A 27,197-nucleotide genomic window follows, 5' to 3' on the forward strand; every position below is an offset into this window, starting at 1 on the left:
TGAGAAGTCCTTAGCCCTTTTTATTAATTGGGTTGTTGTTTCTTTGAGTTTATTTTGGTGGGGGTATATTTTGATTATTAGGCCCTTGTCTGACATATAGCTGGTAAAAATCTCCCATTCTGTGGACTTTCTATTTAGTTTGTTAGCTATAGTGTTTGCCATGAAGAAACTTTAAGTTTGATGAAATCCTGTTTATGCAATATTTTTTTAATTTATGATTCTGAATCTTTACTTAGAAAGTTTTGACGTGCCTTTGTTAAAAGACAAAAAAATTCCACAATATAACCTAAAATTAAGTAAGGAAGGGGGTAGGTTGGGAGGGATGGGTGAAAATGTTGAAAGGGGTGACAGTGATCAAGATGCTCTGTACTAACAAATTGCTTTGCTGCATGGTAATTCCTTCCTACAACTACTTGAAGATAATAAATATATCCCCCCCCAAAACAAAGAATCTTACTGTGATAGGCAGGATTCTAAGCATCCAACACTCCTGATTCATGTTATATAAATACCTCTCAGTTATTCAATCAAATATTAATGTAGGTGATGAAACTCTACAAATATAATTAAAGTATACACCTCAAGAAGCAAAGGCCTGTTTCCTATCTACATCTTAAAATAAGACTGCCTATGTCCGTTAATAAAATAGCTGGAAATTTGGTAGGATGTAAATTAACCTCATGCTTGAAACAGAATTAATATTTTATTATGGGGAGTCTTTTAGTCCTTTGTACTGTATTATTTCTATTTATTTATTTATTTTTGTCTCAAATTTTTCAACACTGTGATCCTAATTTTGATTTTTATATGTTTATTAGTATATAAAATGCATTTTATTAGCCTTGTATCTTATAATCTTGCTAACTCTACTAATTAGGTAATCTCTTAATGGCTTCTTGTTTATGTTTATATATGTGTGTGAATTCTTAAGTTTTCTTCTACAAATAGAAACCAATTTCTTATTTAAAAAATAACTTTATACAAAATGTACCAGGAACATGATTTTAATAAATATTACACTAAATTATTATAATTTTTCACACCAGTAAACTTATCTGCTCCATTTTATTTCCTCACAGATAACTCATTTTGTTTTGTATATATAGTATATATTATGTCAGTCTGAGCTATCTAGAAATAATGTTTATAATTCCAGAGTCTTGATCTCTACAATGTCATTTACAACATTTTACTGAAAAATAAAGCTTTGTACTTAAAAAAAAAAAAGAAGAAGAAGCAAAGGCCTCACCATCACCTAGCCAATCAAATCATCCTATCCTGCTAGCTCTGTTCAAAGACTAACACTTGACCAAAACTTAGCCACAATCAAATCATTCTATCCTTTATTATTTAGACACACTGTTAAAACTTTTAGTGAAATATAAGGAGAAGGTATATCTGGCTGAAAGCAAAATGCGGCAGAAAATTTAAGTCTGAATTTCTAATGCCTAAACTTAAAGAGCACCTGACTAGGAACAAAATTAATTTTTAAAAAACAGATTCAAGATAAAAATATACTTGAAGATATCATCGAATCAAACTCAGAAGTCTTCATTCATATGAGCAAGTTAAATTGCTCTCTTTCTTTTCTAAACCAGGTTGAGTTTGTGACTTCCAACAAGTCCCTATAAATTCTCACTTCTTCAGTTCTAGGAGATGGCCTAATTTTTAGGCTTGGGTTTGCTCTTGACTCACAATCAATTCCTTGAGATGTTGTCTTCCTAGGCCTCTAAACTCATTCTGCTTCAGAACCAAGAGTATTTCCATTAAATGCTCTAACTAGTAATAGCCATCAAAACATCAATAGAACTGAAGATAGAACTAATGCCCTAATGATGCTGCAACATCAAATCACACATTTGAAATTCAGGCCAGATAAAAGACTCTGAAAAGTTCTTGACTTTTAACATACAAAGAAAAAAAAAACTCAATGCTTAATTTGGAGATAATATCATTCACTGTTAGAGCAACTTTTCTTTAGTTCAATAGTTTTGAAAGTCCAAATATAGACCAATTGCGCTGGAATTTTAAATTTACATGTTTTCATTTGTATATCATAAAATACTTGAAGAAAACATGAAATTTTAGTAACTTGTTCATAGTCTTTTGGGTAGATGCCCAAAAGTGGGGCTGCCACGTCACAGGGGAGCTCAATATTTAGCCTTCTGAGGAATCTCCATACCTCTTGCCAGAGTGGCTGAACCAGTTTACATTCCCACCAACAATGAAGTAGAGTTCCCTTTTGGCCACATCCCCTCCAGCATTTGTTATTGTTAGTTTTCCTGATAATGGACATTCTTACTGAGGTGAGGTGGAATCTCAATGTTGTTTTGATTTACACTTCTTTTATGGCCAGTGATGTAGAGCACTTTTTCATATGTCTCTTGGCCATTCTCATTTCTTCATCAGAGAAGTCTCTTTTTAAGTCTTTAGCCCACTTGTTGAGGGGGCTGTTGGTTCTTTGGGGTTTTATTTTGGAGGAATTTAATGTTTTCAGTTCTGCATATATTTTAGATATGAGGCCTTTGTCTGTTGTATGGCCGGTAAAGATCTTTTCCCAATCTGTGGGCTTTCTGTTTATCTTGCAAGCTATGTCCTTTGCCCTGAAGAAGCTCTGCAGTTTGATGCAGTCCCATTTGTCCAACCTTTCTTTGATTTGTTGCAATTCTGGAACTTTATTAAGGAAGTTTCGTCCTGTGCCAAGGAGCCCAAATGTTTCTCCTACTCTTTCTTGTAGTGTTTTCAGGATATCTGTTTTTATTTTGAGGTCTCTGATCCATTTGGAATTGATTTTGGTGCAGGGTGATATATAAGGATCTAGTTTTAGTTTGTTGCAGGTGTTGAACCGGTTTTGCCAGCACCATTTGTTAAAGAAGCTATCTTTCTTCCGTCCTATTTTTTAGCTCCTTTATCAAAGATTAAGTAGGCATAGTTCTGTGGGTTCATTTCTGGGTCTTCAGTTCTGTCCCATTGGTCTTCAGGCCTGTTCCTGTGCCAATACCACGCTGTTTTTATTACTATAGCTTTGTAATACAGCTTGAACTTTGGTATTGTAAATCCTCCAGCACTGTTCTTTCTGCTTAGGGTTGTTTTTGCTACTCGGAGTCTTTTATTGTTCCATATGAATTTCTGGATTGCTTCCTCTATTTCATTAAAAAATGGTGTTGGGGGCTGGGGATATAGCCTAGTGGCAAGAATGCCTGCCTCGGATACACGAGGCCCTAGGTTCGATTCCCCAGCACCACATATACAGAAAACGGCCAGAAGCGGCGCTGTGGCTCAAGTGGCAGAGTGCTAGCCTTGAGCGGGAAGAAGCCAGGGACAGTGCTCAGGCCCTGAGTCCAAGGCCCAGGACTGGCCAAAAAAAAAAAAAAAAAAAAATGGTGTTGGGATATTAATGGGTATTGCATTGAATTTGTAAATAGCCTTTGGAAATATTACCATTTTCACAATATTAATCCTCCCAATCCAGGAGCATGGGAGGTTTTTCCATTTCCTTAATTCTGCCTTAATTTCGTTTTTCATGTTTTTAAAGTTCTCATCATATAGGTCTTTCACTTCTTTGGTTAAGGTTATTCCTAGATACCCAAAAGACTACAAACAAGAACACAAGCCACAAGCCCAACAATGTTCATCGCAGCACAATTTATCATTGCTAAAATATGGAACCAACCCAGATGCCCTTCAGTAGATGAATGGATCAGGAAAATCTGGTACATATACACAATGGAATTTTATGCCTCTATCAGAAAGAATGACATCGCCCCATTCATAAGGAAATGGAAGAATTTGGAAAAAATTATACTACATGAAGTGAGCCAGACCCAAAGAAACATGGACTCTATGGTTTCCCTTATAGGAAATAATCAGCACAGGTTTAGGCTAGTCACAGCAGAGGATCATAATAGCCCAACAGCTATGCCCTTATAAACACAGACCATGTTATGGAAATGAGTGTTATATCACTGTTGTAATTACTTTCAACATGCCATGTGAAACCATAGCTTCTTTTGTTGATGATCCTCTTGTATCCCCTTCCTGTGGTTGTCCCCGCGCTATCACTGTATCTCACCTGAGTACCCTAGATACTGTATATACTGGTATTAGAACTAGGGAAGTGAAAGAGAATAACAAAATTGAGAGACAAAGGATAAACAAGACAAACAACTCCCAAAGCAATACTTGCAAAACCATTTGGTGTAAACCAACTGAACAACTCATGTAGGGAGAGGGGAAGGGGGAGGAGAGGAGGAGGAGGGGGGAATTAGGGAGGAGGTAACAAATAGTACAAGAAATGTACCCATGGCCTAACATATGAAACTGTAACCCCTCTGTACATCACTTTGACAATATATAAGTAATTTTTTAAAAGATTTTAGTAACATTTGTTCCCAAGTTATTGAAGGATAGAGTTTCTCCACATATGCCACTGGTACCTTTTAACCTTATATTCTATTTTAAATTTAAATACAATTTATCTCTTTCCAAAGGACTAAACTAGTGATAGTCTCAACTAGGAAATTGTCCTACACATGCACAAATTTAGAAAAGCATATATACAAGTGGTGTCTGAGTATAAAAAATATTTAAACACTCATTAGTAGCATATGGAGAATAGAGAATACCACATAGAGAATACCATAATGATATCATGAAACAGCTATGACCGCACTATCAGAGAAAGATGGTCAGTATATATTCCGTGTGCCTGAATTTATATTTAAAAGGGAAAAGTGGGGGGGGGGGGTTGGGAATATGGCCTAGTGGCAAGAGTGCTTGCATCCTATGCATGAAGCCCTGGGTTCAATTCCCCAGCACCACATATGTAGAAAACGGCCAGAAGTGGCACTGTGGCTCAAGTGACAGAGTGCTTAGCCTTCAGCAAAAAGAAGCCAGGGACAGTGCTCAGGCCCTGAGTCTGAGTCTAAGGCCCAGGACTGGCAAAAAATAAAAAATAAAAATAAAAATAAATAAATAAAAGGGAAAAGTGGTATGAATATTATAAATATACATAATATACACTCGAGGGCTGGGTGCCAGTGGCTCACACCTGTAATCCTAGCTACTCATGAGGCTGAGATCTGAGGATTGAGGTTCAAAGCCAGCCTGGACAGGAAAGTCCATAAGACTCTTATCTCCAATTAACCACCAGAAAAACGGAAGTGGCGCTGTGGCTCAAGTGGTAGAGCACTAGTCTTGAGCTGAAGAGCTCAGGGACAACACTGAGGCCCAGAGCTCAAGCCCCAACTTACATATACATACATACACACATACATGCAGAAGACTCATTAAGTTTGGTGGCTAACACTATAGAAAAGGATCGTGTGTGTGTGTGTGTGTGTGTGTGTGTGTGTGTGTGTGTGTGTTAGTTGGGGCTCTGGGCTTTGTGCACTTGCTCAGCTATTTCTAGTCATGGAGCCACACTTTCACCAGAAGTGAAGGTTTTTGTTGGTTAAGATATTCTTTTTTTTTCTTCTTTTTTTTTTTTTTTTTGGCCAGTCCTGGGCCTTGGACTCAGGGCCTAAGCACTGTCCCTGGCCTCTTCTTGCTCAAGGCTAGCACTCTGCCACTTGAGCCACAGCGCCCCCTCTGGCCGTTTTCCATATATGTGGTGCTGGGGAATCGAACTGAGAGCTTCATGTGTAGGAGGCAAGCACTCTTGCCACTAGGCCATACTCCCAGCCCAAACACATTTTTTTTTTTTGGTTGTTGTTGTTGCTTGTTTGGGGGCTTGAACTCAAGTCCTGGGCGCTGTCCCTGAGATCTTTTGCTCAAGGCTAGGGCTCTACCACTTTGAGCCACAGCTCTACTTCTGGTTAAGATATTCTTGAAGATTTGTCTGCCTAAGCTGCCTTCAAACCAAATTTCCCAATGGGATGTAGTATATTAATAGAATGTTGTTCACTACCACTACTATCTAATTCTATAACATTTTTATCCCCAAAAGAAACCTCATACATATTAGTGGGTACTCTTCTATTTCCAGTCCCCAATCTCTGGAAACCAGTACCAGTAATCTACTTTCTGTATCTAAGAATTTTGTTATTCTAAACATTGAACATAAATTAAATCATGTAATATATTACCTACATCTACCCTATAATCGAGATAAGGGTTGGTAATCCCTTTATGACTGAATATTATATAGATATAGTACATTTTGTCTCCACTTGTAAGTTTGTAGAGACTTAAGTTGTCTCTACTTTGGTGCTATTATAAATAGTAGTGCTATTAAAATAATGTGTAAGTTTTTGTTTGGGTATATTCTTACATTTTAACTTATATATATCTTAACTATATCTTATATTAACTTATATCTTAACTATATATCCAAGAGTATATTACTAGGTCTTATGATAACTTTAACTTTTTCAGTCACTGATACAGCTCCAAAACACCATTTTTCTTCTTTTTTTTAAATTTTTTTCCTTATTTATTGTCAAAGTGATGTACAGAGAGGTTACAGTTTCATACGTTAGGCATTGGGTACATTTCTTGTACTGTTTGTTACCCCCTCCCTCATTCCCCCCTCCACCTCCCCCTTTCCTTCTCCCCTCATGAGTTGTTCAGTTGGTTTACACCAAAGGTCTTGCAAGTATTGCTTTTGGAGTCTTTTGTCTTTTAATCCTTTGTCTCTCGATTTTGTTATTCTCTTTCTAATACCAGTATATACAGTATCCAGTGCACTCAGATGAGATACAGTGATAGTGCAGGTACAACCACAGGAAGGGGATACAAGAAGATCATCAACAATAGAAACTACTGTTTCACATGGCATGTTGAAAGTGATTAAAACAGTGATATAACAGTCGTTTCCATAACATGGAGGACATTTCACTTAGCATCATTGTATGTGTTCATAGGGGCATAGCTGTTCGGCTCTTGTGATCCTCTACTGTGACTAGCCTAAACCTGTGATAATTATTCCCTATGAGGGAGACCATAGAGTCCATGTTTCTTTGGGTCTGGCTCACTTCACTTAGTATAATTTTTTCAAAGTCTTTCCATTTCCTTGAGAATGGGGCAATGTCATTCTTTCTGATAGAGACATAAAATTCCATTGTGTATATGTACCACATTTTCCTGATCCATTCATCTACTGAGGAGCATCTGGGTTGGTTCCATATTTTAGCTATGACAAATTATGCTGCAATGAACCTTGTTGTGCTGGTAGCTTTAGTGTGGAAAACACCATTTTTTTTATCCACCAGCAAATGAACTTTCTAATTTTTCACATACTTGACAACATTTGTTACTGCTGGTTTTGTTTTAGTCATTCTACTGGGAATAAGATGTACCTTAAATTTTTTAACTAGATAGAAAAGGCGATTTGGAGAAGTCTACAATGTATGAACAGGTACAAGATGAGCAGAAGAGAACAGAAAGTCCAGAATTAGTGGCATGTGAAATCACTGAAGTCAATACAGGCCATTAAATTAATGAAGCAGAACCAAATAGCCATTTAGATAAAGACAAAGTTTGATTCTTATTAAATTCCAAAGGTCCAGCAACTTAAGTATAAAAATAAAGACACAGAGATACTAGAAGTAGGTATTCATGAATCTATTCTGTGTGTATGTGCCAGTCCTGGAGCTTAAACTCAGGGCTTGGATGCTGTCCCTGGGCTTTTGCTCAAAACAAGCACTCTGCCACATGAGCCATAGCTCCACTTCCAGATTTTTGGTGGTTAATTGGAATAAGAGTCTCACAGACTAACCTGCCTGGGCTGGCTTTGAACCATGATCCTCAGATCTCAGCCTCTTGAGTAGCTAGGATTACAGATATGAGAAACCAAATGCCTGGCATGAATCTCTTTAATTTTGCTTCAGGGACAAACTTTCTAATTCTAACTCCAAATTTAAGGGTAACAAAATAATAGACTAACAAATCTATTTAAAAAGAAAAATACAGGACAAAAATAGGAAAAAGTTAGAGGAAAACTGACACATTGGAAAATGTTCATAATGCATGCCACAAAGATATAATGAACAAATAATTATTAAAGTTGAGAATTAAGGATAAATATATAATGGATATCAAAAGAATAAAAAGTTCAACTCATATTTAATTATAAAAACATAAATTCAAAGAAATATTGAAAAAACAATTCTCATCTACCAGACTAGGGGAAAAATAAATACAAGAAACTGTTGTTGAGAATGTGGGAACAGCAACCTCATACACTGTTGGTTATAATGAAATTGTTGCAGTTTTCTAACATGAAAACTTGATAATACCAAATAAAACTGCATGTATATTTATACCTATGAATTCATATGAAGTGATTTCATCATATATTGTTAATGAGAAAAAGCCAAGTACCGAGCATCTATACAAAATGACTCTGTATAAAAAAGATGAAATAAAATACACACGTTTATTGCAACAAAAGAAATTCAAAAGGGAAAAGCATAAAGTTAAAAACATTTATTTTTATACAGGAGTAGATAGAAAAGGGGTAGAAGGACAGAGAAGTAGGAACTAGGCAAGTGGAACAGCGATGAGGAAGAAGTCATGCTTCTCTAATGTATTGTTTTATAAAGTCAGATTCCTAGAACTTCCAGTAATATTTCAAATGCTCAGAGCATAAGCAACAACATAAAAGATCAATCAGGATATGGAGATAACCAAAAAATGTAATACAAAAATTTTTTAAATAGCTTTAGCATAATATAACCATAGTAATGGAGATGAGAAAGAAAAGAGTATTTTTCTTGGATACTCCAAAGCTGAAGATTAAAAAAATGAGTGTAAAAATGAACATAAACCTAGTCAGTAATATGTTTCTTCCAGCAGTGTAAATTAACAAGTTTGAAACTCATAGAACCAAACAAATAAATAAATATTTGTAGATAAGAGATGTTATAACTTTTATTTATTTTTACAACCCTGAAATTACAGAGTTTATTTTATAGTTCCAATTTTTAAAAGGCTAAATCAGGGCTGGGAATATGGCCTAGTGTCAAGAGTGCTTGACTTGTATACATGAAGCCCTGGGTTCAATTCCTCAGCACCACATATATAGAAAAGGCCAGAAGTTGCTCAAGTGGCAGAGTGCTAGCCTTGAGCAAAAAGAAGCCAGGGACAGTGCTCAGGCCTGAGTTCAAGCCCCAAGACTGGCAAAAAAAAAAAGGCAAAATCACCACGGAATTGAACTGGAATCAGAAGAATCATATGAACTCATTTTAATACAGATATATACAGAGTAATACAGATGTAGATGTTATGGGTTATTTTATAAATGTGTATGTTCTAGCTCTATATGCTGAGAAGCCCTATAAATAACAGCATGTCACTTAACAATATCCCACCTATTACTAGATATTGCTTTTTGTACCACCTCCAGTAATACAAAACAGAAATTCTTAGAGAAGTGGCTGCTTCCTGGGATGGAATAGATACTCAAGACAAAGCTGAAATATCTTACGGTTCCTGAAAATTAAAAAATGCTCAAACATGAATGAAGGTTTGTTGAAGAAACACAGGTACTAAAGTTGGAGCCATCTGAACAACCAGTGGAATTTGCATGAGGAGTATATATTGGTTATATTAGTACTATGTCAATGTTTCTCTTTTTTTCTGCTTCAAGGGATTGAACTCAAGCTCTCTCAGCTTGCTTGCTCACAATTGGTACTCTAACACTTGAACCATACCTCCAGCCTAGCTTTTTGCTGGTTAATTGGGGATAGAGCCTTCTGGGCTTTTTCTGCCTGGGCTGCCTTCAAAATACAAACCTCCAGTCTCAACCTCCTGAGTAGCTAGAAGTACAGATGTGAGCCACCAGTGCCCAAAAATGTCATTCTTTCAATTTTGAAATTCAGCTTTGATTGTAGAATATATTATCATTTTAAGAAGCTAGGTGAAGAGTAAAGAAAATTATTTCTGCCAACCTTATGTAAGTCTAAATTTGTTTCAAAATAAAAAATTGAATATGTTTTTCTAATGAAAACCTGAACATGGAAGAAGATAAGAAGATAAAGGAGTGGGGCTGGGGATATGGCCTAGTGGCAAGAGTGCCTGCCTCGGATACACGAGGCCCTAGGTTCGATTCCCCAGCACCACATATACAGAAAACGGCCAGAAGCGGCGCTGTGGCTCAAGTGGCAGAGTGCTAGCCTTGAGCGGGAAGAAGCCAGGGACAGTGCTCAGGCCCTGAGTCCAAGGCCCAGGACTGGCAAAAAAAAAAAAAAAAAAGAAGATAAAGGAGAAAGACAGGGGAGAAAGAAAACCATATGAGTTTCCAGGTCTAACTTTAGCAGAAGTCATGAAGGCAGCCTATACTTAAATCTATATGAAGACTGGACCTTCATATGTATTCTGTCCATTTCAGAAAGGTGAAAAGGCTTTAGTGCTTATAAGAACTAGTCTACAATTGCACTAACACCAATACGCAAGCAACCATAATATAGTGGTGTTTGAAAAGAAAGGAAAGGAAAAGACTTTCACCTTCAACAATATGTGCATCCAGGTGCAGGCAAATCAAATGGATCTGAAAAAAGTCAGATCTCAAAGGCATAAAGTAGTCAAACTGTCAAAACTAATATACAAAGTAAGATTTCTAAAAACTACAAAAGCATCGTCACTTATAAGGTAATTGCCATTGGATAAATAGCAAATGTCGCTACGAAAATATTACAGTTAGAACAGAATGGGATAATATGTTTGAAATACTGAAAGAAAATTTCAACCAAGAAAACTACATCCAGCAAAGCTATCTGTCATAAATGAAGAAGGAATAAAAACTTTCAAAGATAAGCAATAACTGAGGAAATGTAGCACCATCAGATGGGTCCTACAATAAATGCTTAAGCATAGAGTAGGATGGCTATGCCTGTAATCTTAGCTACTCAGTAAGTAGAGATCTGTAGGATGGACAGTCTGTGCAAAAAATTCACAAGACAGCCTTCCCTCCATCTCAAACAATGGCATGTGACCTACCACCCTAGCTATCTAGGAGGTATAACTAGGGTGGTCACGATCCAGGCTAGCCAGGGAGCAAAACCCTATTTGAAAAATAAGGAGACCATAAAGGACTGGGGGATGTAGATGAAGAACACCTGCCTTGCAAGTGCAAGGACTTGAGTTCAAATCCCAGTAATAAAACAAGAAACAAGGAAAGGGAGGGAGGGATGGAGGGAGGGAGGGAGGGACAAAAGAAGAGAAAAGGAAGGGAGGGAGGGAGGGAGGGAGACAAGAAGGGAGGGGGACAGGAAAAAAAGGAATAGAAGAAAATGAAAGGAAAGGAGAGGGGAGGGAAGGAGAGGGGAAGGGAAGGGAAGAAGTGAATGAAGGAAGGGAGGGAGGGAGGGGAGAGAAAGAAAGAGAGAAAGAAGAAAAGAGTAAAAGGGAAATGCTAGAGTGAGTCCTATACTAAAAGCAGGGAGCTAGTAATAACCATCATGAATACATACAGTAATACAAAACTCAGCAGAACACAAAAACAAGAAACACAAGAGAAAAAGAAGATATTCAATCTCTATTGATATGAAAAACACAAGTATAAATAATAATATTTTAGGGAAAAAATGAAAGGAACATTTTTACTTATCTTATATGCCTCAAATTTAAAATCACTAACTTACCTAGTTAGAAGATTTAGATTGACTGAATGGTGTCTGTGTATGTGTGCACAAGTACCGAGCCTGGAGCTTAAACTCGGGGCCTGGTGCTGTCCCTGAAATATATTTTGCTGAAAGCTATCACTCTACCACTTGAGTCACATCTGCACTTCTGGCTTTTGGTAGTTGGTTGGAGATAGGCATCCCATGGGCTTTCCTGTCCAAGCTGGCTTCAAACCAAGATCCTCAGATCTCAGCCACATGAGTAGCTAGGATTAGATTACAGGTGTGAGCCACCAGCACCTGGCCTGGCTGAATGAATTTTTTAAGAACTTCGATCTAATAATATGCTGCCTACAAGAAACTCATATCATCAGTAAAGACACACAAAAATTGAAAGTGAATGGATGAAAAAAGACATACATTATATAAATGGAGATCAAAAGTGAGGAGGCTTTGATTCGAAAGTATAAAAAAGATAAAATAGGTCACTATATAATGATACAGAGATCAAGTCAACAAAAGAAAACTCTAGCTGGCACATACGGATTTACAGTTGCTAATGATAAAATGATTCAAGCTGATTAATAACGTTTATGACAAATATATTAAAAACAAAACTTATTGCTCTCAAATCATTCTATTCATTTGCTATCATCTATAATGAAGTTTCTTTACATTTACCTTAACATGTATCTGTATACTGAAAATATAATTAATATAATAGTGCCTGTGCTGTTTCTTCCCAATTCTGTGGCCAGTAATGTCATATTGGTAGCATAAAATCAACCACTGAGGGGGCATTTATACCATGAAACTCAATAAACATTATAACTTAAGACTCTCTTTGGGTGTGCCAGTTGTTAAACATTTACTAGGACATTATTGCCTGTAAGAGATACTAAAACAAATTGAGTGCTGGTGGTGAGAAAAGGAAGGAGGGAGGGAGAGTGGAAGAGAGGGAGGGAGGGAGGGAGGGAGGGAGGGAGGGAGGGAGGGAGGGAGGGAGGGAGGGAGGAAGGAAGGAAGGAAGGAAGGAAGGAAGGAAGGAAGGAAGGAAGGAAGGAAGGAAGGAAGGAAGGAAGGAAGGGGCATTGGTGGCTCATACCCATGATCTTGGCTACTCAGGAGGATGAGATTTGAGACTAGTTTGAAGCCAGCTCATACAAATAAATCCATGAGCCTCAACTACAACTCAAAAAAAATCTGACACTGGAGGCATATCTCCTCCTGTGGTACAGCAGCAGCCCTAAGGGAGAAAGTCAAGCAAGAATGTTTGGCTCTAAATTCAAGCCCAGCACCAATGGGGAATGACATTAAAGCAAGCCTTACTGGGCTCTTCTTGAGACCTGCTGAAATAGAAAAGATGCAATTTCCTAGAAGGCCTTACCAAACCAAAGGACCCCCCCGAAAGGAGGCAAGCTATAGGCCATGTCTAGTCCACAGGCACATTTTATTCTGGTCTAACATTTGAAAATCCTTATTTCAGGTTTTTTTTAATTCGGATTTCAAAATGTTTTTTGTCAGAAGATCATACACATCCTTCTTTGCAAGATAGCTCCACGCTGCAGCAGCACCAGGTTTAAGGTTGCCATTCTGTCACCTCTCTCCCACCAACTCATTTACCATAATGGAAAACAAAAGGTTTTTTTTCCTCTATTCAAAACAGAAAACACACACAAATGGATCTGATGATGTAAGGGAAAAGAATTTCTTGGCAGCAGAGTTTTCCTGATTTGCGGTCTAGCAAGGCTGTCTATCTCATAATAATTTTTCCTCACATGTGCCAATCCCTTCCATTGGCTTGGTTGGCCCCTGGGAGTACAGCGACATGTAATTCCTATGTTAAGTTTTAAATGCCATGAAGGGCCAAACTATGTTAATTGTCTGGCTCACAATTTATCTTGAGCAGCTACTACAGATTTGGCACAAAATAAAGGCACTCTGTAACTGAGGAAGTGAAAAAATGCAGCCAAAGCCTAGGTCATTGAATCATTCACTGTGACAAAAAGCCATTTAAAGCCAAAAGAGTACAAGGGAAAATTCAGACCTTTAAGCCTGACAAAGGGTAGGATAAATAAAACTCAGAGGACGGTGTGGATGCCTGATCACCTGGCACACAACACACCCTCTGGTATGATGTTGTTACTTACGCTTGATGGAATATCCTGGGGAGTGGGCAGCAGCAACATGCAGGACAGTGCACCCAGCTTCATCCTTCTGGTTGATGCAACCTTTCCACTCAGGCCTGTTGTTCATTAGCCATCTAAAAAGTTGGTTTTCACCTGAAGTGAAATAAAGTAATTTATAAATATAATTTTCTGCATACACAAAATCAGCAAATAAATCAATATGTACCATGCTAATGTAACCAAATGGGGAACCCAACACACATTCCTACTCACCACAAACAAGTATGGGGAGGGGAAAGGACAGGCATTTGTAAACCAGAATGATGAAAAAAATTATCCCTTAGGTCAAGGTGCTGGAATCCTAGGACAAGGATTCTTAACATGTGACTTAGACTCAAAAGAAAAAGAATGAGAAACAGGACAGAGTGGGTAAGGAGCTAAGCAAGGAAGTAGTCACAGCTGAAATTAGCTCTAGCCTGATGGCCGTGAAAAGCTCTGGAGCATGACCTGAACTACAGCACTGACACACTTTGAGGCATCGGACTGGCTTTTTGTATCCCCTGGTCAGTCAGTCCAAAGTTACAGAACTCCAAGGGAAGAAAACAAAGTTGAAGAAGAAATGATGTACACTGGCCAAAAATAATTCTCTGCCTAAAGGGGTAAATAATCATCGTTAGCAGCCAATGCTGACAGCAGGCAGGGACAAAGCACTGGTGTAAGAGAGTCACCAGCAACCTCCACTTGAGTCATCAAGCCAGCATGATTCATTACTGCATTACTACATATATTTTTAATTCTTTTCTTAGACATCTTCCTTGTAGCTCCTGAAATCTAGGAAAGCTACACACCTCAGCCAATTCTATGAACACCAAATGTCACCATGTCAGAGTTGTCCTTTGAGAAGCCAATCAGGGATAAACTTGAAGACTTGATCTTATCAAGACAGCCGGTAACTGCAGGGGCTAACTTAAAGAGCAGACACAAGAGTCATGACATTCATGACCAGAGGCACACTTCTCTGGGTTGCAGTCTCCTAATCTGAAAATGGGACAGTTGGATTATACTACTTTCAATCATACTATACTTGTAAATGTTCTGTCCACCAATCCCTGTATAAGAATAAACTCTCTTATGGATGCCCCAATATATAAAATGGAAATGGCAGGGAAAGTATGGCTAAAACAAAAATGAGTGTCTAAAGCCTAAAGCGATGGTCACCCCACACCCCTTCTAGGAAAATAGCACAACCTAAAAGGCCAAGTAGACAAACTCTCTTGGTCCCTTTTGGCTCTAAAATGTTATAACTAGATTTCACCAGTGATGCTCCCTGTCAGTGTGTGTGTGTGTGTGTGTGTGTGTGTGTGTGTGTGTGTGTGTGTGTATTCCTGTCAGTGTGGGGTGTGTGTGTGTGTGTGTGTGTGTGCGTGGACACGCACATAATGACAAAATAAAAATATTTTTAAAATTAAATACTATAACCTTATTGTGTGTGTATGAGTGAAATGACAGAATAAAAATATTTTTAATTAAATATTATAACCATCTTGTGAATCTTTAAAAAAAGAACAGTCTCATGAAAATAGTTGTATTCTAAAAGAGCCACAACAATTCCATCAGCAATAGTCCTTGCTTCCCTTAGAAATCCCCAGCTACAGTCCAATAATATAGCATCCTCTGGGCTAGAAAGAAAGAAATATGGAGGATAGGAAATCACATAATCTGTTTTTGCTAGTAGAGAGACCACAGATCTCTTGGAGGTGATGCCAGCAACAGTTCTCATTCCCAAACACTCGCTTTGAGTCCAAGGATTTCACTCTGCTGCTCACTCCTGTGCGTGTGCGTGCGTGCGTATGCACACACATACATGCATGCCAGTCCTGGGACTTGAACTCAGGGCCATACGTGCTGTCCCTGAGCTTTTGTGCTCAAGGCTAGCACTCTACCACTTGAGCCACAGCTCCACTTTCAGCTTTTTGGTGGTTAATTGGCGATGAGTCTCATGGAGACTTTCCTACTCGGGCTGGCTTTGATCCAGGATCCTCAGATCTCAGCCTCCTGAGAAGCAAGGATAACAGGTGTGAGCCATCAGCGCCCAGCTGTTGCTCACTCGTAGACACGAGTCTGTGTTTAAGAAAACAAAATCCTTTCATTCTGACCTCTTGTGTGGCTACTAGGTCCCAGAAGACATAAAAGTGATGTTTCTCTCTTTCTTTCATTTAAAAACTCAAATCATTTGAATAGTCTACATCTAAGCAGCTAAATTTTGCATTCACTTGAGCTCAGCAAGGTCCTTGGGCTCCATCTGAGCTGGAAAAGAAGAGAGAGGCAAGTGTTTGACAGGACAGCATTTACCTGCTCGAATGCAGAGTCTCATGAGGGCATGGAGAGGGTATGGTCCTATGGTCTCAACACTTGCACCAATGGAGATCAGCCACTGGACCAATCTGGGCACCTGTTCCATTTTTTCATAAATCCCAATGAATATATATTTCTGAAAAAATCAATACAGGAAAAATCATGGAAGCTGCTACATTAATATGAAATTAAGTTTCTCATCTACATAGTTTGGAATCAGTAAATCCTATTCCCTATGTCTCAAGCCCAAGATTACTATAAATAATGTATTTTGCCATATGTGGTGATGTATACCTGTAATCCCATCTACTTTGGAGGCAGGGATAGGAGGATGGTGAGTTCAAGGCCAAACCAGGCTAACAAGACTCTAATTCAAACAAACAAAAAGGCTGGGATTATGGCTCAAGTGGTAAACTGAAATATGCATAGGACCTTGGGTTCAATTCTCAGTGCCAAAAAGAATTTAAAAAATTAAAAATAGCTGGATGCCAGTGCCCCTTGTCTGTAATCCTAACTTCCAGGTGGCTAAAGGCCAGATTCCATCTCAAAATAACCAGCAAAAGCTGGGCTAGAGGTACAGCTCAAGTGGAGATCCAGCTAAGCCAGCAAGCCAAGTAAGTGTAATGCCTTGAGTTCAAACTCTAAGTACATATGTATACACATGTATGTGTACATACATCATACACACCTGAAATATAATATTATAATATGTATCAGTGGTAAGGGAAGTGCTAAACACAGGTAAGTGGTCTGATTTGAAGCCACATGTTGAAGACTTCTTACCTCAAAGAGTCTTTTCAGTGTTAAGTCAGGGACATGGATATTTCTTGGCAGTTGGTCTTTCTTTGTTGACAATAGTAAAAATGACTGGTAGGAAGGAATTTTTAAAAAGAAGGTTGGAACATTAATATTCTCTGTATAAGTTACTAGAGCAAAAAAAAGTATTTTAAGCTTTAAACAAAAGTAGTACAAAACAAAGTATCTTCTAACTTTGTCTATTTTTGAAAACTACTCACCAAGTCTGTTAGCCTGATCCATGAAAATCAAGTGTCTCTGTCTAGCCACTTTACTTGTCTTACTGGGGGCTACATATACTCCACATGTCCTCAAGGCCTGCTAAGAACAAGACTAGCTGATGTTGAGCAGCATTGCAGAGGATAGTAGCAATAAGGTTTTTTTAAAAAAGTAATTTCCTGCATACTTTTTTTTTTTTTTTTTTTTTGCCAGTCCTGGGCCTTGGACTCAGGGCCTGAGCACTGTCCCTGACTTCTTCCCGCTCAAGGCTAGCATTCTGCCACTGAGCCACAGCGCCGCTTCTGGCCGTTTTCTGTATATGTGGTGCTGGGGAATCGAACCTAGGGCCTCGTGTATCCGAGGCAGGCACTCTTGCCACTAGGCTATATCCCCAGCCCCTCCTGCAAACTTCTTGAAGCACAGATAACAGAAGACTCAAATCCTGCTGAAATATCTCTTCCTAATCGATTCTTTAGCATATCTATATTCCATGATGTCAAGTATTTTGGATCTATTAGACCTTATCAGGTGGTATGTTACAGCCAGCTCCTATTCACTAGTGAGCTAACTGTATCTATCTCTTCCCAACTTCAAGACCTGCATGTTGTACTATTGGCTGGAAAATGGTCCTGATGAAAGAGTACTTATTCTACAGAAACTGCTATGTGCTATAAATCAAGACTCCCATCACCATGCCTCCTACCATAGTCAGTTTTTAAACCAATGACCCCTACCTAAAGACACTGAATAAACTGAATCCCACAGACATTAAGAAACTTTTCCTAAGTCGTGTAGCACATCCCAAGAGGCCCCTAATGAGACCATCCATGTTTGGTAATAAGCCTAAGAATCCAGGCTCCTGTGTGATGATGACTAAATGTTTAGTCTCAGCTCCAACCTTCCTTGTGTGTGCCCTTGCCAGCAGATTTAGGACCACAGGAACTGAGGCCACATCTTGCTACTTGATCTCTTAGCTTGGTATCTAACTTTAAGTGTACATTCTAAGAAGACTCATTCCCTATAGTCAATCACAGAAGACACATTCAAGATTCAGGCTATCCCATTGTTGGAACCAGGCTTTTACAAGGTGCCTTGCTCTACAGTAGTAAGGAATTACTGGGGTCTCACTAAGGCCAGGATGTTAGACTGCCTGTTGTGCTGGATTCTCTGGCCTTCCTTGGACTATAAAGGTGATAATCTACTAGGAGATCCTGGCTAATAAATTGAACTGCATTGCTACTAAGGAGGACTAAAGCCTCATTAAACATGTCCTACATTCAGGAATAATGGAATTTCAGAATTATTTTTTAAATGAAGATGCAAAGCAGGAGGGTGGAGCCAAGAGAAGATGGGAAGACAAGTGAAGAAGGATGAATACAATTAAGAATTAATTGTACATACTACAAAATTAAGAAAAATTAGGGAAAAGGGTGAATGGAAGGGAGGGTGAAATGTTAAATTGGTGACAGAGATCAAGGTGTATTGTTATAAACTGCTTTGTTAAATAGCAAAAAATCAATAAATATCCCACAAAATTAAGAAAAGGGAAGGGGTATGTTGGGGGAATTCAGTGAGAATGTTGACAATGATCAAGACACACTATTCATAAACTGCTTTGTTGAATGGCAACTTCTTTCTACCACTACTTAAAGACAACAAAAGTATTTTTAAATGAACAATAAACAAATATTTAAAAGTTTCATCTTTAAAAAATGCAAAAATCCTTATAGATCTCATAGTCTAGCTACTTTATTAAAGAGAAGACCCCAAATGTCTTTTAACAGGGCTGGGTCTTCTGACACCCTATTCCATAAGAGAATAATCTCCTTTTCTTATCCTCACTATCTGACTTCCCAATATCTCTTAATGTGGGAGTAAACATCAGGAAGTCCATGATTAGTTGGTTAGGGGTTTCCCATAAACCCCTTAAACTTCATATATAATTGTCTATAAATATAGACAGAGCCCCAAACATTAAGATACATTTCCAATAAAATTCATGACTTTGCCAAAAATTTCAAAATTATCTATTCTAACGTCATTCAACTTGCCTGGCCTAGAGTCCTTAACAGGTTGTCCTTGCCTTTGGTTACTTTCTAGACTGTCCAAATCTATAGTCAAGCAGCCCATTCTAACTAAACTCCCATCCTTGGCCCATCCATTCTCATGAGAACTTATAACTCACCAATATCAAAAACCACAGTATTCACTGGACACTTAGAATATGTCAGGTATTACAAAGCTCCTTAGCTCAGTGCCTAGCACACTATAAGACATTAGCTAATATTATTAGGTGCATTAGTCCTTATTTCTAAATTCTCAACAAAACTCTGAGAAAACAAATTTGTACACTGAAATTTACAAATGAAAAAGAGAGGCTCAAAAGGGATGTAAGTTAGCCCAAAATAGTAGGTAGAGTATATCTACATCTTATTTAGCTAGACTTCATAAAAGTCTCTTAAAACTACACAGAAACCTTTCTGTGCAGAACAGATAGGTCTTCCAGACATACATTAGCTAACATGAGATGAAAAGGGTTATGAAGATGAGCATAAGATTGTTTATTTTCCTCATCTCACCATACCACTAGCATGTGAACTGTTTATTGCTATGGTGACAACAGAGCAAGTAGCAACATCTTAAATGGTATCTGAGTTAAAAGGTTATTCTATATCAAGATAAATAATATAGTACAATCCCTCAGTGCCAACAGAAAAAAAATCATTTAATCAAGAGTGAACTTTCCAAAAGAGAGCATCTCTGTTTACTCACATGCCATAATCCTTTCTTTGCCAACTTTTCTATGGCAGATTGCCATACCTCTGTTGAAAATTCAGCAGTGAAAATATGATCAAAGCAGGGCAAGAAATTCTGCAAAACAATGGAGTCACCTGAAAGAAAGTTCTATAGTTTAGATATTTTAATGTGGAGAAATCTAGAACATTGAACAGAAAGTCCACCAATGAAGACAGCAGGAGACAGGAGGTCCCCCAAAATAAAAGAGAATCATATAGATAAATAGTAAATGAAGATATTAAAAAGAAAGGCATTGCCAGCCATTAGTGGCTCACATCTATAATCATAGCAATTTGAAGCTGACAAAACTGAAAAAAAAAAAGTATATCCAATTAACCAAAAAGATAGCAGAAATGGAGGCATAGGTAAAGCACTAGTTGTGAGCAAAAAAGCCAGGCCAGAGCATGAGACCTGGATTCAAGTCCCCGTACCAGCAAAGCAAAACAAAAGCATTTTCAAAGTACCCAGTCCTTTATAATTAACTGAGGTGGAAATCTTCTAAGTTTATCCATGTAATCAATCTAAAAGATCAGGAAGTATAATGTGTATTCACTTGGCTTTTCTGTTTGTAGAACCCAGTATTTTGAGTATATTTGATCTCTCAAACCACTAAGACAGTGTCTATTATTTCCATAGACACAGGAAGGAATTCAAGTTTAAGTGAGATTTAAGAAAAAAAATTCTCACTTTCTGTAATAGACAAATACTACTGCTATCTAACAGAACGAAGTTATGTTACATAAATACAAGTCTCATGGCACATTATTCAGGTAAGTACCTGAATGATTTTTCTTGTTGGTGGTAGGGCTTTGGGGTATAGAATAAGGACTTTTTCAGGTCACTATGTACCTCAAGTAGTCCTCAAGCTCATGACCTTCTGTCCGAGCTTTCTAAGTGCTAGAAATACAGGCATGAGCCACTGTACTGCACAGTTAACTGATAACAAAAATCAAGACTGGAATTCAGACCTACCAACTCCTTTAGTAATATGTATTTTTCTAACCTAGTGCCTCATCAATATACTGCAACTCATAATCTTCCAAACCACATCTCTCAAACTCAGATGAGAATTTCCAAGAAGACAAGTTAAGTTGCAGAATAGCATGGTACTTTTACATTTACTAATTTCAAAATGTAAGTGGATATGAAAACAAAAACAAATATATGTTGTATAAAAATATATTGCATAAAAAAATGAAAATGAACCATAGGCACACAGCCACCCTCTAAAACATAGTATTTTGATAGAAAAATATCTGATACATGTCCTAAAAACTGCACTTCCTCAGGGTGCATATATCCAGGTTATCTTAGGGTATACTCACCAAGAAGCAATTGTGCGAATTCCCATGTTATTCCTGGCTTCTGAAAGGGCACTGACTTTTACAAGATGCATAAAAGCCAGGTACTGCTGATTCACACCTATAAAGCTAGAGACTTAGGAGTCTGCGATCTGATAATAAAAATTGGAAGCCATATCTTATGGTAAACAATGCTGCAATGAACATGGTTGTGCTGGTGGCTTTAGTGCAGTCTGGTTTATGGTTATTTGGGTAAATGCCTAGGAGTGAGATTGCTGGGTCACAGGGAATCTCTATGTTAAGTCTTTTGAGGAACCTCCATACTACTTTCCAGAGTGGTTGGACAAGTTTACATTCCCACCAACAGTGTAGTAGTGCCCCCAGTGGATGAATGGATCAAGAAAGTTTGGTATATATACACAATGGAATTCTGTGCTTCCATCACAAAGAATCATATTGCCCCATTTGTAAGGAAATGGAAAGACTTGGAGAAAATTACATTAAGTGAAGTAAGCCAGACCCCAAGAAACATAGACTGCATGGTTTTTCTCATTTGTAGTAATTAGAATATGTCCAAGATATTCTTAGTAGAGGATTACAATGGCTCGATAGCTATGTGCATATGACCATATAAAATGATGCTTATATTTCAGAACTCCAAGAAATGGAAACACGAGGGTTTTTATTGTACAATTTGCAGTTGTTTCTTTTTTCTTTCTTTTTTCCCCTTTGGTTTATTTTCTGATGTCACTGTTTTTTATTTCTGTACCCTTTGTCTTTGTATATAAGTTTATCGGATTTGGGGAAGGAAAAGGGAATCACAGAAATGGTGAGATAAAGGGTAAACCAATTCAACAATGATACTCACTAGACACAAGGTTGGAAATGAACTTCACAACTTTGGGGAAAGGGTGTTGAGAGGTGGAAAAGTGGGAGAAAATAGACAGGGTAACACTGTTCAAGAAGAAATGTACTCATTACCTGACTTATATAACTACAATCGTTCTGTATATCACCTTTACAATAAAATTTAAACTAAAAAAAAAAATGTTGGCCAGTCCTGGGGCTTGGACTCATGGCCTGAGCACTGTCCCTGGCTTCTTTTTGCTCAAGGCTAGCACTCTACCTCTTGAGCCACAATGCCACTTCCAGCTTTTTCTGTTTATGTGATGCTGAGCAATCGAACCCAGGGCTTTGTGCATGCTAGGCAGGCACTCTACCGCTAAGCCACATTCCCAGCCCTAAATTTAAAAAAAATTTTTGAAGCCATCCTAAGCAGACAAATCCATCACTCTTAACTCCAAGTGGCTGAAGTAGTAACTGTAGGCAAAAAAGCCTAATTGAGAGTACAAGGTCTTGAGTTCAAGCCCCAGGATTATTTTTTAAAAATACAGCAAGACAAAAAGGGTAGGAAATTTAGGGAATGGACCAAGTCAATACACTGGGGGTAAGGGGTAAGAGTCACCTTTGGCCACTGTGCACAAAAAGGTAGACTAGAAAGCTGTGGTTCATCAGCAGTTACCTAAAGAGCTTTTACTTCCTGTCTAGGGTCCATGGCTGTGCCTACAACTTATGCCTGATACTTTGCTAATCTCCTCTCCAGGCTTGTCAAAATCTGTAAGACTCCTTCCACAGACCACAGAAGTTGTTTCCCACAAATAACAATGGGAATAATTGAGTCTGTTGCATTTGAATCACTTTCTCTACTTCTAAAAGTCAAAAAACATTTTTCAGTGATTCGTCTATGTGTCATTTTTTTTTCATATTCTAACATGTTTGAAATAGAAGTTTATCTTACAACTGATGCTGTCTCTACTGGCAGAGCATAAACTAAACACTGATTTAAGTGCAATTTAAATTTGATCAAACAGTATTCATTAACAATAGCTTCAATAGTGGCAGGACTTTCGACTGTACCATTACTGGCAAAGGGTTTATAAGTTTTTTATGTTTATTCTTTCTTTTTAATCTTTATTGGACAGGTGATGAGCAAGTGGGTTACAGTTATACAAGATAGTAATTATTTTTGTTTTTGAACACTGCTACTCCATCCTTCATGTTCTCTCGCTTATCCCTCCCTTCTCCACTCACCTGCAAGTTGTAAGGTTGATATCCAACCTGATGTCAAGTGAGTTTCATTGTTGCATTAGTTCATCCTTTTACCTGCTGTTTCTGTGATTTCCTTTCCCTTCCCCTAGTTGAATAATCTTATATACAAGACACAAGGTACAGAAAATTATGAGAAATGAGAGAAAATAAATAAAATTTAACAAAATAAAAAACTACATACAGGACATAATAAGAACCTCTTTTTTTCTTTTCCATATCTTGGAGTTCATGTTGAGTCACTTCATCATATATGGTCCTATGTATTAAGCAATTGAGTTGCTTAGATCCCCTGTTAAGAATATCATAGATATATTCTAGCTCTTACAAATGAGGAGACATGCAACCTACTTTTCTTTGGTTTTGGCTTACTTCACTTAGTATAATTTTTTCCAGGTCTTTCTAATTCCTTACAAATGGGGCGTCATTCTTTCTTATGGAGGCATAAAACTCGCGCGCATGTGTGTGTGTGTGTACACACATACATACATACATACAACATCTTCTTGATGCATTCATCTACTGAGGGACATTTGGGTTGGTTCCATATCTTAGCTATGGTAAATAATGCTGCAATGTACATGGTTGTACTAGTAACTTTAGTATGGCCTTGCTTGTGGTTATTTGGGCTAATGCCCAGAAGTGGGATTGCTGGATCATAGGAAAGCTCTAAGTGTAGTCTATAATGCTTTCCAGAGTGGTTGAGCCAGTTTGTACTCCAACCAGCAGTGTAGTAGTTTTCCCCTTTGGCCACATCCCTGCTGCATCTGTTTTTATTCCATTTCTTGATAATGGCCACTCTAACTGGTGTGAGGTGCAATCTCAATGTTGTTCTGATTTGCATTTCTTTTTTTTTTTTTGCATTTCTTTTTTGTTGAGCATTTCTTCATGTATCCCTTGGCTATTCATATTTCCTCTTCAGAGAAGTCTTAAAGTCTTTAGCCCACTTGTAAATGGAGTAGTTGTTTCTTTGGGGGTTTGTGAGAAAAGACAAAGAAGGTCATTACATACTAACAAAGGGATTGCTCCTACAGGAAGACACAACAATCTTAAAACATTTACACACCAAATGCCAAGCACCACCTTCATCAAACAAACACTACTTACATTAAAAATATACATAGAGCCAAACACATTGATTGTTTGTGATTTTAACACACCACTGTCACCTCTGGACAGATCAACATGGCAAAAAATTAACAGAGAAACTTCAGAACAAAACAACTGCATAGACCAACTAGACTTAACAGACATCTTACAGAATATTGCACCCAGCAACCCCAAAATATATATTCCTGTTGGCAGCACACAGTTCATTCTCTAAAATAGATAACATTTTAGGACACAAAGAACATCTATGCAAATTCAGAAATATTGAAATTATTCCATGCATTCTCTTAGACCACAATGAATAAAATTAGAGCTCAACACCAAAAGCCACAATAGAAAATCCTGTAAAGCATGGAGACTGAACATCACATTATTGAACCATCAGTGGGTCATTGAAGAGAACAGATTGGAAATTCAAACATCCATGGTATTTAACAAAAAAGAACACACAAAATACCAGCTCCTCTGGGACACAGCAAAGGTAGCACTCAGAGGAAAATGAATAGCTTTGAATGCCATTATCAACAAATTGAAGAAATCTCAAACCAACCATTTAGTGATGTATCTTAAGCTCCTTAAAAAAGAGCAACCAGCTAACCCCCAATTCAGTAGATCAAGCAAAATAATTAAAATTAAACCAGAGTTAAATGAATTAAGAGTCCAAATAAAATAGAGATGTAACTCAGTGGCAAAGCACTTGCCTAGTACTTGCTGGGCATTGGTGGGTCACACCTGCAGTCCTAGTTACTAAGGAGGCAGAGATCTGAGGATCAAGGTTAGAAGCCAAGACAGGCAGGAAAATCTGTGAGATTCTTGTCTTCAATTAACGACTTAAAATCTAGAAATGAAGCTGTGGCTCAAATGGTAGCATGCTAGCCTTGAGCACAAAAGATCAGCAATAGTTCAAGCCAGGGAGTAGCACCAAAAAAGTCTCACTCAGACTACATACATACATCAACTACAAAAAGAAATATCCTATAATTAATCTCTCCACAAGGCATTCAAACAAAATAACAAGGACTTAAATTTTTTAAAGCCTCTGAAACACAAAGGTGCAACTTCTCTGAAGATTTAAAATACTATTTACTGAAACAAACTCCAGAAAATGGAAGCATAGCTTTTGTTTTGTTACTGTTACTGTTGGTGGTACTGGTAGTGATAGAGATGGTGTTTGTTTTTGCTTTGGGTTTCTTTTTTATTTTTTAGTGGGAAAAGGGAGAGTGATACAGAAAGGGAGAGAAGAAGGATGAACACATGTAGTCATGCTATTCAGTATACACTATGTAGAAAATTATCTACGTAACTTGTAGGCAGGCTAGGATGGGGAACCTAGGGGGAAGTAAAGGAAGGGATGACATTGTCCAAAAACAGAAGTGTATGTGATTTATGAAATGGTAGCCCCTCTGTACAGCTTTTAATAATAACAATACGATTTTTTAAAACTAAAAAGCGTCCCCCAATTCAACTTACTGCTCACAGTGGTGAAGATCCCAACAAGGAAATCTGGAACTTGTGCTTGGTCCTGGCTGCTCTGCAGAAGTCGTAAACCATCAAAAAACATGCGAGCAGCCTCATAAGGCTGGTGCAAGCGCAGTAAGGAATAACCAGCTCGATAGTATCCCTGCAACAGAATAAAGAACAAAGATGTATTGGCCCCCATCTCCTCCAATCTGCTACTGAAAAAAAATTTAAGACTGTAGCACAAGAAATCCAATTCCAAAACCCTTGATTCTTTGCAAACACAAATTTCTAACAAACATTGAATACAGAGGTTTCCACAATATATTCTGTGCCATATTTTTTCCTCTCTCATAAACTGTCAAGAAAATACATAATCATTTTCAGAACCATAAATAACATATCTAACATATGGTATTGAAATAAGGAAGCAGGCCTGGTTTCAATTATATGTGCAGTTTATTATTCATACCTCTAATCACAATCTGCGGCAGAACAGAGAAATGAAAAAATACCATGACTATCATTCAGGAAAATAAGATTTTCATGTAAACACAGAAATTATTCTCTACTTCTTTCAGAAAAATAATCATAATTCCCATTGGGTATATAAGAAAATTTGTAATGACAAGCATTTCTTTGATTTACTGAGTTCCACATTATAAACAAAATACACAATAGGCCATTTTCTAATGTTTATAGAAGGAAGAAATTATGATTAGTAGGGAAAAGGAGTCTAGTTTTGCCTCTATGGAAATTGTATGACTCTAGAATAGGAGTAATATGATTCTGCCTTTTCCACCATAATTATCCAATGCAGCATCAGGGTCCATTGAAACATTTTTTTGGCAACAGGACATATTCGCACACTGGGTTCTTTATAATCAAACACTTAAAAACTCCACCTAACATTGAGCTCTCCTCAATTACTGTTTTAACCTTCACTTGAAAGTCAAAGACCTAAGGTAACAATCAGTAAAATAAAGAAAAAATGTATTGTGTATTGTGTGTGCTTTTTTTAACCAATTAGGCAAGTTTGTATATATTCTCCATTTCTTTGCTTCCTCAAATCTAAGTTTCATTTTTTTTTAGAAAGGTGAAGGTATTCAGAATATACCACTATGACATACTATGCTGAAGGTATTTTTTAACTCAATAGATAAGTTTCCTTAACTAAAAGCAGAAATTCCTAAGAAATAAAGACTACCATAAATCTCATCTCTTGGAGAAGTTTGAATTCATAAAGAAACAAGAAGTAAACACTAAGATGAACCTACACAAAACTTGCTAAAATAAAACAGCCCCTTTCCTCCATTTATTATCTCCATACAGTTATATTAGCTCCTGCAGTTTTTACAGTCTACAAC

General features: G+C 37.6%; 1 protein-coding gene across 1 annotated transcript in view; it reads right to left on the reverse strand.

Moving 5' to 3' along the window:
* Positions 1-25,914, reverse strand: part of Trank1 (tetratricopeptide repeat and ankyrin repeat containing 1) — a 76,798-nt gene extending 50,884 nt beyond the window's left edge. Inside the window, exons 1-5 of the mRNA XM_048348658.1 lie at positions 25,843-25,914; positions 19,832-19,930; positions 16,829-16,912; positions 16,043-16,181; positions 13,712-13,843 (exon numbers count right to left, since the gene is read on the reverse strand). Of these exons, the coding sequence (XP_048204615.1) occupies positions 13,712-13,843; positions 16,043-16,151 (241 nt within the window). The 5' untranslated portion in view covers positions 16,152-16,181; positions 16,829-16,912; positions 19,832-19,930; positions 25,843-25,914. The remainder of the gene's footprint in view (positions 1-13,711; positions 13,844-16,042; positions 16,182-16,828; positions 16,913-19,831; positions 19,931-25,842) is intronic.
* Between the last annotated feature and the right edge of the window lie 1,283 nt (positions 25,915-27,197).

This window comes from Perognathus longimembris, chromosome 6, assembly GCF_023159225.1.
Source record: "Perognathus longimembris pacificus isolate PPM17 chromosome 6, ASM2315922v1, whole genome shotgun sequence".
Lineage (NCBI taxonomy): Eukaryota > Metazoa > Chordata > Mammalia > Rodentia > Heteromyidae > Perognathus > Perognathus longimembris.